The sequence below is a fragment of the Schistocerca cancellata genome, chromosome 6 (assembly GCF_023864275.1).
Source record: "Schistocerca cancellata isolate TAMUIC-IGC-003103 chromosome 6, iqSchCanc2.1, whole genome shotgun sequence".
Classification (NCBI taxonomy): Eukaryota; Metazoa; Arthropoda; class Insecta; order Orthoptera; family Acrididae; genus Schistocerca; species Schistocerca cancellata.
Window position 1 is genome coordinate 42,259,586 of NC_064631.1, and position 15,449 is coordinate 42,275,034.

Genomic DNA, 15,449 nt, shown 5'->3' on the forward strand with positions numbered 1-15,449 from the left:
AGAGAGAGAGAGAGAGAGAGAGAGAGAGAGAGAGAGAGAGAGAGAGAGGGGGGGGGGGGAAGAAATCCTACAGTAGAACACATGAATTCCACTCTTTTTCAGGTGTGTCACAGAAACTTTTCCATCCACATACAATGGAACTCCCAAGCTTAAATACGTGTTAACAATTTTAGTTAAAATCAGACTTAGAACGAGACATCTGCCAGATGAATCTGTGCACTCTATGAAACTCACTGCCTGAAAACATTTTTAAAAAGCGAACTGTGCGCACCAGGTATTATTACTAAGGTGGTTAGGGAATTATTCTGCCACAAATAATTCTTTACTTTAGAATACAGAGTCCACAAGTTGTGTAACTAGTTTTTGTATAATGTGATAGCATCAAACTTTTCAGTGTTCAGCATTCATGTACATCGTCAAAACTTGTGTCATACCACTCTTATTGGAACAGAAAATACTACCCTGAAAGCTTGAGACTAAAGTAACTGTAAGAAGGGAATAAACAAAGAATGGTCATAAGCAGTGGAACTGTAAATAATGGTGGGAGAGCATGATATTGTTTGTTTTGTTCTGCTATCGGACGCATCATTCATGGAACAGTGCCTACCCTCCAAATTAAGCTTCCTCGATACAAAGCTGTAATATGTATCTGTATGCATATGCTGAAGAATTTATAGGGCGCTGGTGATGTAATCATATGAAAAGCTACAACATAATTGCTTGTGTAATCAATTTATTTGTGGGTCAGTAAGTACAACACACAGCAGTTGGATCTCTTATAACATTTCATTTCATTACTAATATAAACAATGTTGTTGGACTACATATTAAATTTTACAACTTTCGTCAAAAACATACATTTTAACAGATCTCAATAGGACACAGATATAAAAATAAATATTGACTGTACAAACCATTACATTACAGTACCTCATTAACAAAACAGCAACTCAGGAGAGTAGTAGGCATCAACTTTCAAAGCCTGGAATTTCACCCAAGTGTTACAATAAAAGCTAGAATTAAGGTAATGCTTATTAATCATACAAGAGGCCAATCAGTAAAAGAATATGAAGAACCTATTAATTCTTAACTAATAACAAAATAGTGAAAGCAGTTGCTGAAAAATGGTTCAAATGGCTCTGAGGACTATGGGACTTAACAGCTGTGGACATCAGTCCCCTACAACTTAGAACTACTTAAACCTAACTAACCTAAGGACATCACACAAATCCATGCCCGAGGCAGAATTCGAACTTGCGACCGTAGCGGTCACGCGGTTCCAGACTGAAGTGCAGTTACTGACAAATGGATTACGTAACACTACATAAAACAGGAAATGATGAGACTCTCGAACTTTAAATTCTTTTGAGAGCACAAAGATTAAACGATTTCAATGTGTCAATCAACTACGCAATACTTTGCGTTAGTTGTGATCTGCCTGTCTTTCCAATCATTACATGAATTCTGTGCAACATTTTACATTGACATAAAACACTGAAACTTTTGAATTACACTCTCTCTCTCTCTCTCTCTCTCTCTCTCTCTCTCTCTCTCTCTCTCTCTCTGTGTGTGTGTGTGTGTGTGTGTGTGTGTGTGTGTGTGTGTGTGTGTGTGTGTGTGTAGCAGCGGTATGGTTCTATATTATGTCAACTGTTGACAGTGATGACAGCTTTTGTGTGATTTACGCTAATTCTCTTTATCTTAAATTACTACCTATGAACTCAGATACAACTTGTTCATGTTACAATAATGAACATTACTGCTTGGTTCTCATTTTGTCCTCCTTTCTGCTTCTGTCGACACACAATAATATTTAACCAACATAATGAAAATCAGTTTTGATGTTTTACAAATTTAGGAAATCTTGAACAATACAACTAGAACATGGTAAATTAGGAACAAGTGTTGTAAAAATATAAACATTTTACACAGTTCGGAATAATTCATCTGTTTTTCACCCAACAACCTCAAAATTACATATTCATTTTATTTATCATATAAAATAAACTATAGCTATGACATCACAGATGTTCATAATATCTAATCCATGGTCTAAAGATGTGACAACTGATTATATAAAACTCAACAAATCATCTGTGTGGGAATGGGGCTTTAATGATACCAGTTCTCCTTTAGGGAACCAAAGAGAAACACTGTTTGCACCACATATTAACTACATACATATGGAACTTTTCTGTGCAGTATTATACCACACATACAAAGTACACAGAAAATATGCAGTGGGGGTTACAACATACATACAATTTCAAATTTGCCAAGTAACAAACATACACAAGGTGCTCAAAGAGGAACTGATTTCACTCTTATGTCTACCAATTACAATTCATTGGGAGGAATAGTGAATTTTGTGCTTGTTGTATCCTCATCATTACAAGATAATACATCATAACACATATAAGTAGGCAAGTAATAATGAGAAGAAAGGACATACTGTTATCAACCCTCCCACATAAGAATGGGCAACAGGATCAGACACTCACATTCTTGGGTTTATGTAGTTGATAGAAGTTGAGGTCAAAATGGTGATGAAATATTGTCTGACTATCAACATAGTATGTCCTACACAGAATCCAAACACACTGTTGAACAAGATCAAAGACAACACACTTTCCCACACCACTGCTTACTATACACTGAGTATCATCATCCTGTCTCTGATGCATTTTCCATACACCTGACCTGCCTACACAAAACATCAAACAAAACTGTCAGCTGGAGAAGCAGCCAGATACTGGTGTTAACTTTATGTGCTGAAGATTTTCCTTTGGGCTAATTGGTAGGTAGTTGATCTGTTTCATAAGCATGGAGATTCCATACAGGGTGAGAATTGATCATTGTTACTATCATTATTTTTTCCAAGCTAGCTGCACCCACGAAAGTCAAAAAGCAATAGTTCACATTCCATCAGAGCTGATGACTGGGTCAAATCAGAAGCTCAGTGAGGTACCACACCACCAAGTGCTACAGTATGCTGGTATCGAATAAAAACCAAGGCAGAACATTTGAAATACTGGCAAAACACCACTTGCAATTTGGCATCCACTGCTTCGAGAATGTTGCTCAAGTGCTGGTTGTTCAACATTCCAAATAGTGTATCTCAAAGGCTGTTCTTCTATGTTAATGCCGCGACACTCAGCTGCAAAATGATATTTGGATCTTAGTTCTGGTGTTGCACACAGGTGAAGAATGACTCTCGCACTACACTGCAGCTGAAGACTTCGGAATGTTTTACTCCATCAGTTCTGAGCATTTGTGCATATCCTGGAAGGCAAGAGTCATAGTCACTTTGTATGCTATGAATAGTAGGTGCTGAAATGGCAGACAGTGGCAGCTACCAGACACCATATACAATTACGAGTGCAGCAAGTTTTATCATCCTTGGTTTCAGTCTTTTCTACAGATGCCTGAAACAGGTAAAGTTTTGATGGTGTCGAAAACATATATCTTCAGCCCAGTGGTTTGATGGCATTTAGAGCTGATATGTGTAAGTTGATTGGTATCACCCACATCCATTCTGTTCTATCTGTACCTTACGGCAGTAACTGTTCCTAGACTAGCTGCTTGGAATTAGTTCATTTTGTTGCAGTAGGACAAGTGTCAGCTGGAAGGTCCACTAATATTGGTAGTGATTAATAGGTCACCTGTTTCAATATCCACAGTAATACTTTTGGCAAGGACGGGTTATACAGACAACTCTTGTGTAACTGGCAGCATCTTCCTGCAGAAATGGTCACAGTGCTTTTTTCACGACTGAGGCCTATGTAGCCCTCTTTCATCCGGCTCATTTCAGATTCGATGTATGCTGTTGGTGGCTCCAATTGTGTTGGTGATGGCAGCAAACATTAGCTTCACCATAAATGAGTGTGTATCTATAGTAAAAAAAAAACACTGGTATCTGTACATGTGAGATGTTGATTAGGGTTGCTGGGATGCATAAGAACTGTAAAAGCAATTAATTATCAAATGTTTAGCTGTTTCATTGGTTGAGTGATGTGTTAATTTCCGCCTTCTTAGTCAACGGAAAGTGAGCATGCCCAATAACTTCTCTTTGGACTGAAAGAACAACAAAATTTATTTTGGGGTACAGATACTTTTTGTCACATTTTATTTTAAACTAAAATTGATGCAGCTGATGTGGTTCTGCAATACATTGAATTCCTAAGAAAAGTAACCAACAGTAATAAGCACATAATAAGGAAATTGCCAGTTTCAAAATCATATGAACTATTATCAATTTTCATGGAATTTTACACTAAATCCTTCAACCCATTTACCAACTTTGATTCAATTAACAACACAACATTTTCATTAAATCATGCTGTAAGTAGGTTATATTACAATTAGTGTTTGTCACATTTTTACTCGCCAAATGAATAACACTTATTTCATATGGAAATAATGTTTACAAATAAAATGAAACAATACTTTGCACATATAAAATTTCACGAACTAGTACATAGTAATAATTAACTAAAGGCATTATTAGTTTATGAGAAATGGTTGCTGTTAATGGCCAACAGATAACACAATGTATTATGCTGCAGTGTGTGCCTTTACACAATTTATAAGACAAGACAGAGCTGTAACAAAGGGAATGCTGATGTCCAGCAGCTCATTTCCTGTAAAAGCAATGAACCAGTGCTTAGTAGAGGAGACAAAGCCATGTACATGTGTTTTTGTTCACCACTTGCTACAACTGTGGTTCCAGAATGAGATTTTCACTCTGCAGCGGAGTGTGCGCTGATATGAAACTTCCTGGCAGAGACGAGGTACTGGCAGATGTAAAGCTGTGAGTACCGGGCGTGAGTCGTGCTTTGGTAGCTCAGATGGTAGAGCACTTGCTCGCGAAAGGCAAAGGTCCCGAGTTCGAGTCTCGGTCGGGCACACAGTTTTAATCTGCCAGGAAGTTTCACAACTGTGGTTCAATCAGCTGGCCATTTATCACTATATCCTCAATGAACGACCATGGTTTACATATACTCTGTCTACATTATTTGTAATATAATAGATATTACACTTATCTGAATTAGGGTTACTTAACACAAGATGCTGTAAAGTATCTACCAGCTGTTGATAACTCAGCAGAGGAACAACAAAATCATGTAAATGTACATAGTATCAAGGAACTTACAAATGAAAATAACCATTTACATCACTGATGAAGTTACACCACTGACGTAAACATTTCATACATTTTGATTCAACTCTGGTCCTATTGGTTCAATATGTCAACAGTTTGTGTGTGTGTGTGTGTGTGTGTAATATTAACACCATGTGAACTAACATAAAAAGCGATTTTGACTCTTGATGCCAGCACTGAAACGGCCCGCCATAGCAAGCAGGACTACACAAAACTTGTACAGATAGTTATAATATGAACTTATATCCTGACAAACTGGCAACCTACTTGTTAAATGGATACTTCCAAGCAAATAAACAAATCTTTTTAACGTGTATAACCAAACAAAATTCACTGTAAAATAGTTTCAAGATACGGAAGTGAATAAAACAATATTATTGAGAATTACATGTGTAGCTTCTGTGAACAAAGAAGACAAACTTTGAGCACAGATAAAATTTTTTGCTCGTTGTAACATCATATACTACTCTCACATAAATGTTTAAATATGTAGTTAAATATAGATACATGTTACATTACACTCGGAAAAAGATTAAATTCACAATCTAAAGCTACAGTTGTAAATTCACACAACATATTGGACAGCTTTCTCTGTTTTGTTATTTTTATTCTGGCCTTAGAATTAAACTTATGAAGTATAAAAAAACTAGAGAATATATCCAGTCACAGAAATCATAGTACACAAAATCACTTTCAATAAATTCTTTAAAACCGATACACCCTAACTCGTTCAAAGCAAACTAAATACTTCATATTAACACATATACTTCAGTTATACTCATTCAAATTGACACATGCAATATCTGAAACCCTTTCCACAAAAAGTATTTCTGGGTGTTTAAATTCTATATTTTACCACACTGAATTTCCACAGACGAAGCATCAGATACAATGAACTTTCAGCATAAGTTATTGACATGACAAGATTAAATAAGTCTTTATCACTCAAGAATGTTGACAAATTTGCAGAAAAAACTTAAGAGGAGTGATCAGTTTCTCAGTAGCCTAGCATTCATACTTTTGTAGTCTGGCAAACAGCAATCTCTAACCAAACAAAAGATAAAATTAAAAATTTAAAAAGATCTTCCATGTGAACTGTTGTATAGATGAATCAAATAGTGTCATTAATAATTCCCAATGTTACATCCCTCACAACCCAGTACTCATTATTCTTACTTTCATACTGCTATAGTATTACAAAAAAAGATGCTTTTAATAAGTTGGTTTCACTCCAGCTGGATGGGTCTTAAGGACTTGAGCACAGCTGAGATAGTGAACTTAATAATATTCCTGATCTGATGAGCTTGGAGAAATGAAATCACATCCAAGACCCAGGTGGAAAAAAGCAAATCTGGAAACTAAATTAGATTATTTTTCCAGATATTTCTAATCAAATTAGTGGACCTCATCACAGTCAAGAACAGACATATCAGAAAAACCTCTAGTGACATGTTGCCAAACCATGGCTTGTGACCCATATGTGGTTCTTTGGTTCCTTGAGTGTGGCTCTTCCAGAAAATACTACATTTGATGAGGCACATACATTTCCAGAGAAATGAAACTCATATAGTCCAGTTGCATCTTTGCATCATGTTTTACAATGTGTCCTATGCATGAAAGACCTGAACTGCAGTTAACCCTTCGTGACAATGTGGTTTCATTTGAAGCCACTCATGATATTTTGATTTGGTGGCAAGAGCACAGTGGCTACGTCTGTAACAACGCTTCTGGGCGTAGATGGTGCTGCCATCTAGCGGCGAAAATTTGAACTACATCAATATTTCTAATGTGGTTGCAGTTAGCCACACAAGTATAAGTGCCATTATTGTTTGTGGTGTGCTGGTTCTCTTTTTCTTGATTTGTGATTGAATTTGTCTTTGAAATGTAAGTTTTACACATAGAACAAATTCATAATACTTCCTTATAAAAAAAAAAATCAGTTTCGCAAAGCGTTTTCTCGCAAATTAAAGGATGAGGAAGTTCTGGTGTGTCTTTTAGAAGAAATTCCTTCTGATGTGGACTCTGAGATTGACAGTACCTGTGATAATGAAAGTGATATTTTGGCTGAAGAGAGTGGTCTTGATTCACAAGCGCCAAGACCAGTGATATCTAATGTTGTTTCTGAAAGTGAAAGTGATAATCGTTCTGAAAATGACAGTGATTACAGTTTCAGTTCTGAAGATAAAGTGCCACTAATAAGGTCTGTGAATTTTACATGAGCAAATACGATGAATTTTGTCGATTTTTTATAGGAAGTTGGTGTCAAAGGAAAACTGAAGGTGAAGGTATGCTGTCAGTTGATTTCTTTTTATATCTATTTAAGGGACAATATGCTGGAACACACAGTATTCCAGACTAACCTTTATGCGACTCAGAAAGGTAAGAATTACAGACCTATTGAAAAAGATGAACTGAAGGTGTTTTTTGGCTATAAATATTCTAATGGGTATCAAACAACCTTGCACATATAGTGATTGCTGGTCATCACACAACGAACTCAGAGATCAGTACATTTCTTCACCTATGTCACTGAAAAGTTTCAGCTGGATTTTATCTCTTATACATGTAAATGGCAATGCCCTTATGCCACAAAAAGGGAATAAACGTTACGACAAATTGTACAAAATTCGACCACTAATAAATCGGTTACTGACAAGGTTCAAAGAATGTTATGCTCCAACTAAGAAGCAATCTGTTGACGAATGCATGGTGAAATTCAAAGGGTGAATATCATTCAAACAGTATATGCCTCAAAAGCCCAGCAAGAGGGGGTACAAAATATGGGTCAGATCTGACAAAATCGGATATATATGCGATTTTGAGGTATATACTGGGAAATCAGATGGTGCAGTGGAGAAATGTTTGGGAGAGAAGATTGTAAGAGATTTGTGTAAAGGCTTACAAGGCAAAGGATATCACATATATTTTGACAATTTTTTTTAATAGTGTTTCACTTTTGCAGACACTAAAACTTGATGGTATCCTAGCCTGTGGTACCATTAGAGCCCACAGAAAAGGACTTCCTGCTCTGAAACCGGACAAAGAGTTACGAAGAGGAGAAAGTGACTGGTCAGTCCGTTCTGATGGGATTGCATGCATGAAATGGAAAGATAAACGTGTTGACGCACCTGCAACTTTGAAAGAAGTCAGTAGGAAAGAAAAGGATGGCACAATTACAAAAATGCCTTGCCCACAGATGGTGAAATCTTATAATTCGAACATGGGATGTGCAGATAAAGCGGACACGGTAAACAGTTTCTATGCAATAGACAGAAAATCTAGACGCTGGTGGCTGAGACTGTTTTGGTATAGCGTGGCCGAGCAGTTCTAGGCGCTACAGTCTGGAGCCGCGCGATCGCTACGGTCGCAGTTTCGAATCCTGCCTCGGGCATGGATGTGTGTGATGTCCTTAGGTTAGTTAGGTTTAAGTAGTTCTAAGTTCTAGGGGACTGATGACCTCAGATGTTAAGTCCCATAGTACTCAGAGCCATTTGAACCATTTTTTGTTTTGGTATATGATTGATATTCTATTGGAAATGCATTTATATTGTTTCAACTAACCAAGCTGAATGAAAAGAAAAAGCTATAGGAATTTCGGCTGTGTGTAGGATCTAGTGTTTTCAAAGACAGATCTGTTCGCCCAAGCGCATCATTTGAACCATGCGCCAAAAAGTGTAAAACTGTTGTTCCAGTGGAAAAACGTACAACAGAATCAAAACATCTGCAGTACATGGCACATCGAGGTGATGCGCACACTGCAGCACAAAAAGTAATCCACATAGAAGCAGATGGACATGTTCTTCCTGTCAAGTTGCTTTGTGTTTATCAGCAGATAAACTGCTTTGTGTCCTATCACAGAAAGTAATGAAGTTTATGGTGGTGGTCTCATTTGAAGCCACCGCATTTAGTGTGCAGTTGTTTCATTTGAAACCAGCCTGTGCCTGCTGAAATACTGCACGAAAATTTTTTATCACATTTTTCCATAATATTGTATGAGTTATATCCTAATACAACAAAAAAGTTTAAAAAATGATTTTATTTATTTTGCGCCTGAATGGGTTTAAATCTGCACCCCTGTGGTTGACAATTCCAACTGTCAATCTCCGAAGTGCTTTGAGTCCCCTCCAGGGTTATCCACTTGTGACATTCTTCCAGCAGTCCTCCCCCCCCCCCCCCCACACACACACACTCCCAACAACTCAAGTGCTGTTCGGTTCATTGACAGGTCATGATGTTACAATAAGCCTGTACATGCAGGGGAGGTACAAAATTTGAATGTCTTTGTGCTGGTATAGAAATATTAGTGAAACCAAATATGAATTTCATTCACAGAACGAGAAGTTGCTTTGCAATACCTGGAGAAAGGAGATATGCTCATTTTTAATCCTTGGAATAGTATTCCTGACTCGTACAATCAGCTGAAAAAATTAGTTTGTGTTCTATTCTAATTTGCGTCTACATATGCATGCAAACAATTATTTTCAAGCATGAACTATATCAAGCATAAATTGAAAAGTCAGTTTATTGATAAGAACCTGGAATCATACCTAAAATTAAACTTTCCTACGAGACGCAAGGCCACTGTTCACATTAGTGCGTGTCAGTCACTGTCACCCTTGCGGCTCGGCTGCTCGTCACTGTCGCGGAACGAAATCTTTGTAGCTCGTATGCAAGCAATTTTTTACTCCGCACAATATTTATCGACAAAGTACTTGACCTCCGGTGTTGTATTAAAATACCGGTTGGCTGCAACATCAGGAACCAAGATGGATACTTAAATCTCCACTGTTGCTTGTAATTAGTAAACCAGCTTCTTGGTACGTGCGTGTAAAAAGCTCTATACTTATCGATGCAGTTAATTTTATTAAAGGTTGCCCCAATAATTACCGAATTTTTGTAATACTGTATGAGGAAATGGCAAGTATTTAAAAGTTGACACACAGTGAAGTTAGGTCACATCGCGCTAGAACTGTTCTCACATTGCACACACTTTCCACATTTTGAAGGCGTCGGTGCTGAGGCTTCATTCTCTGTATGACATTTTGCAAATAATACATCATGCCAGCATGGAGGACAAATACGTTATATCGCGTAGCTGTTAATAAATTTGGTGCACACATAAATTTACATCTTTTCACTATTATATGATCAAACACTGAGGACGTCAGTATTGATAAAATAGCCTCTTTACTTAGCATAGCTTATTAACTTCGCATTTACTTCTTAGTGCAGCACATCTGGAACATGCTGCAGATAGACTTCCTCTCTCTCAATTATCGACATTTAGTTTAAATGACGCACCTGTGGTACTAAAAATAATGCAAGCAAATGAACTAACTCTATTCTCATTTTTTCGCTTAAGAGGTTTCGAGCTCTTGCTTTTAGTGTTGCTTCTCGGAAATGTTTAAAATATCGACGCATTACGACTTCTTTATATACGATCTCTTTTTCAGTTAAGGGTGTTTTAAATATTTAACTAAAATAGAAATTTCATTTATAAATGCGTCGTTTTACATAAACGTGAGTGCTTTCCTTACTGCCCGCCGCATTTTCATTCTCAACAGTGTTCCTGTTGCCGGTGCTCCGATGGCACAAGGAACTGCAGTGTTGAATCAGCCAGCTTCCATAACCTTGGTATCTCCTTGAAATACTTGGAGAAAATAAATTAATTTGTCAGCTACCTGGTAATCCCAATTCCCTAACAAGTGCATTGTTTCAAAATCACGTAAGACTTCAATTTATTCGTGCTGTATAAAAACGGATTTTAGTATGAGACACAAAGTATTCCAGCGAGCCTCAACGTGCTGCTTGACGGTAAACTACAACCTTAATTCTTTCACATGGACACTCCTTTTTCAATAAGTTACAGTATGTTTTGTTGATTGCAACAATGAGTGAACATTACGACAATATTCTTGCAACCACCTTTCCACAAGCGTGTAGCATAAAACAGTGACGAAGTGGTTAGTGTATGGAAGGCGACAATTGTTCTCTGAGGACTTTTTCATATTTTCCCTCTGATCGGCAATGCATGTAACGTTCAAGAGATGGCTTGTAAATACCCCAAACTTGCTTATGTTAAGTCACAGTTTTGTCCTGTATATTTGCAGCACTTTTTCCACCAGACAGGAACTGTGCAACAAACACGACCCGATTTTCGCACTGCAACTAGGCGATGTTGAATGCGGAATAAGAGTAAAATGATGCCTTTTGGCCTATACGTCTGTCCACGTGTCAGTCGTAAATGCGCATACATCATTCTCCATATCCTGCAACACTGGGGGACCACAGCCCCACGGTGCTGTTTCGTTTTCATGGCGAGAAATTGTAGGTGAGAGACGAAGCGCGTCTCTTGCACTAGGATACTGTGCTTCTGTTTCTGGCAGTGCATGAGCAAGATCTAGAAAGCCTTGTCCTGCCCCTTTGATGAAGGGCCACATAGATCTCTTGTGCATACTTCTCCACGACAATAGATTTTGCTGACGCCGGAAAGTTGCCACTGCTACTGCTCTGACTATTAGGAGATGCTTTGCTGTTACTACAGTGCCAACAGGGTCCACAAGTTTTCTGCACGTGACAGCAACTTCGGGATGCTTTCATTGTGGTGAAGGAGTAGACCACTGATCACATCTAAAACTTACAAATTATGCCGCAGAAAAACTTTACTACAAAATTCGACATCAAGTTTCATAAAAGGGCTCAGAAATTGAGAGGCTTCAGAAAGAAGCAGAAGAAAGAAAGTATGAATTGTATAAACCAATAAAAAGTTGCTTTTACTATGTTCATTACTGTGTTGCATCCCCTAACTGTACATTACGAATTATTCTTCTTTACGAAGGTTCTTCCTTGCATATCGAGCCTTTATGATTCTTGAAGGGGTATAGACGACGTCCGTTTCGCTGTTGCATCGACCCCCTGTTTGACAGCCGGGTACCCGACGAGCCGCTGGCTTCGGCAAGACTCGCAAGTTTGACACGAAATTTGCAGTCTCCTGCAGTCCACAGGCCGGTCACGTGATTCCAACTCCACATGGACAGGTTTTACTTGAGTGTACTTTGGGGATGAGGACAAGAGAGAAGTGGCTGTAAGTATCTAGAACTAGTTGTACTATGGTTCTCTTACGATTCTTGTGTTTGGCATCATAGTAATAAACCAATGAATTTTCCTCAAGAGAATTTTCTTCCACAATGGAAAACGCATGTCCTGCAAATTCAGAAAAGTGCCAGTGATGTGCCACAAGTGGAAAGCATACAATTCCTAATGGCTGCGACATCAAGAGATGAATTTAAGCAGTGGTTAACACTGTTTGAAGAGAAAACTAAAACAACTTACAGGATCAGGTCATCTGAAACACTGTCAACTAAACACCTCATTTTGAGGCAGTTGATGTTCTGACATCATAACACAGTTTCCAAAAGAGTTCATGATACTGCAGTGCATCCTGTCACTAAAAACACCAACTGTCCATCGAAAATGATAATAAAAATTCATGTTGTGCACGAAAGAACCCCCTCCTCCTACAAGGATCGAGGAAAATTTGCAGGAATAGTAGACAAATGCCATCTGACACTGAACCATAATCACAGCATTGACAGTGCTTCTTCATTAAAGTATAGAAAGCCGTCTCGTGAAGTTAAGGAAACATTGATATCTCTGTCACTCACCTGCTAGCGCACTTCAATGTATTAAGACTGACATTCAGCTTAATCATTCCCATTACCGATTAGTGCTGGGAGACAGAAGTCAGTGTCCAGATTACAAGTTCTGCTACAATTTATACAGGAAAACACTTGAGAAGGATTATGGACCTATGGATTTTAATGAAGGAAAGGAATTCCTGCAACAGAGATTGCTGAAATGTAATACAGAAGTTGGAAATGTGTGTTGCAAGATGGTTATGAAAGATGCCGATTATATAATATGGTAAGAGACCATTTTCAAATGTTTGTAGTGATAAGAAGTGGTTTTTCATACATTTAGCCAATTATTATTTTAATAAAATATATTTTATGGCCTTTAAATCTTCCTGAAATTCTGTAATCTATTTAATGTTGCTCTTACTATTCCACAGTTTCTCTATTATTGTCCTACTAATTGTGTTTCCTGTTCATCCGATGTCCAGAGAAAGATATTTCTGCCCAATTGTTGTTCTTACTGGTTGTATTTTCTTCTATACTGCAGCATTTAAAGCCCCTTTACTTGGTACTGTTTGCTTATGCATCTCCAATTTATTCTACTTTGTAACTTACGTAGGCCTAAGTTACTGGTATTCTGTAAATATCTGCTGTATTAGTTTGTTTGAAGATGAATTGAGCTGCAAATGTATTCCACCTCACGTAACCCAATGAACCCCTTTTGGTATTTCATAGAAGCCTGGAAAGGCAAATCTCTGAGAACTGCTAGTGGAGTACTCACTGTGTGGCAAGTGTCAACTGCATCCACATAATTAATAGACATAGTATGTTGTTCATCTTGAGACTAGTTGATTGAAAACTATGGCAGTTCTGCAGTGACTTGTTATATTATTTTCACTTCATTGTGAATGTAATAAGAGACATACACATTTTACACTACTGAAATTTATATGTGCTATAACAACCTACTACACACATATATATTTTTCTTATATAAACTCATAGATATTTTTAGCACTTCTTTTTTTATGGTTGCCAACCCTTAAAAATGCACACAGTAAACACTGTATTTTACCTGTTTAACACATTCAATATCCCCCTTTCCCAATTTTGTTCAATCACACGATAAACTGTTGCCACTTAATATTTTTGTGGGACCAATGAGTTATGGTAATTGTTTCATATTAGCATTTTCAAATTTCTCAAACTTTGATCTCAGAAGAGCTTTGGTCAGTATTTCTGAGAATCATACCTCTTTACAACAATACTTTATCTCAAACTTTCTCTATACTATTCACTAACATTGTGAAATTTCACATTTCCTTTGTCTACCTAACTATCCTGATTTGATCATTTGGATAATACTTTGATTATCTACATGAAGAATGATCTTCACTCTGCTTCTGATTAACTTTTGTAATAGGGTCCTGTGTTTGATTTCTTTGACGCATTCTACTGCTGAAACGTATTCTGCTGAAGTTGATCAAGTTGCTGTTGCCACACTTTGCTTCTTGAAACTTCAAATGATCGGAGTACTATTATAAAGAACAATTTATGCACTTGTACTCTTCCTGTCTATTAAATCTTGTGCATTGTCAGCATCACAATAGGTATGTAGATGAATAGTATCATCTCCTGTTTTATTATATAAAACACCACAATTTTCAGTATTTAGTAGGTATCTGAGCGTGGTAAACCATTTTTAAGGATCATTTCTGAAGGGGCCCTCATAATTGACTGTAAATCCAAGATCTGGTCTCGTTTTACATGACAAATACAAAAGACTTCTTATGGCTTCATGATATTGAAATTTAAAGTGTTAATCTCTTCATAAACTTCCCATAGAGAAATGATTTTTACATGAAATCAACACACTCACATATGGAAATTTTTCTCTTTCCCTTTAAAGATCCATATCCCTGTTAAGATTGTGGCTATCCTACATGATGTGTTACTAAATGAAGTAACAATCACTTTTTAGTGCCAAAAAACATAACAAGATCTCTTCTTCTGCTATCACTTTTAACCAATATTCTTTGTCTGAACCATTAATACATTCTTCAAATGTAACTAATGATGATTCGTAATCATATTTGAAATGTTTCTAATTGGTTATGTGTCTAAGGATTGTAGTTTATACCATCACTGCATTCCGTGATTAATCATGCTGTTATGAATTTCTGCAAGTCGTGTAAAAGCTATCGACACCATAACTAGACTCTCACTGCTATTTCAGTTGTTTTGCGGGAGGGAGGGAGAATGTTTCTGGTATTCAGTTTACCTGTGTAGGTGCACTGGAGTTTAAGATACCAGTAATATTACTTTTTTGGTGTTGGGTTGATATAATTCTTCGAGTACTGGCTATTGCAGTTGGGTTGCGTGGTGGGGGGTTGTAGGTTTTAGAGAGGGAGCTAGGTTTCTGGTACCCTGGATTTCAGTTGACCTATGTACTTCTATTGTAGTTTGGGATGCCGGCGGGTTTTGTTGAGTATTTGCATCTCACATTGTGCTAACGTTTGTAGTTTTTGGTTTGGTTGTGTTGTTTCAAGTTGAGGTTTTGTGTTTGCTGGGTGTTTTTTAAGATTGTCCCAGCCCAAAACCCCCAGATTCCCGCAGTTGTCCCACTAGTTTAATTTTTGTGTATTTGATAATAA

At 37.4% G+C, this 15,449-nt stretch overlaps 1 protein-coding gene across 1 annotated transcript; it reads left to right on the forward strand.

Annotated features, from left to right (window-relative positions):
- Window positions 1-724: 724 nt before the first annotated feature.
- Window positions 725-12,832, forward strand: LOC126088137 (uncharacterized). Its single transcript, XM_049906254.1, has 3 exons — window positions 725-6,952; window positions 8,532-8,549; window positions 12,686-12,832. Exons 1-3 carry the CDS (start codon window positions 6,899-6,901, stop codon window positions 12,830-12,832), a joined length of 219 nt encoding a protein of 72 aa, XP_049762211.1. The 5' UTR covers window positions 725-6,898.
- The last annotated feature ends 2,617 nt before the right edge of the window (window positions 12,833-15,449 follow it).

Coding starts and splice junctions, on each gene's coding strand:
- LOC126088137 (XM_049906254.1), top strand. CDS start 6,899: ATGGTGCTGCCATCTAGCGGCGAAAATTTGAACTACATCAATATTTCT.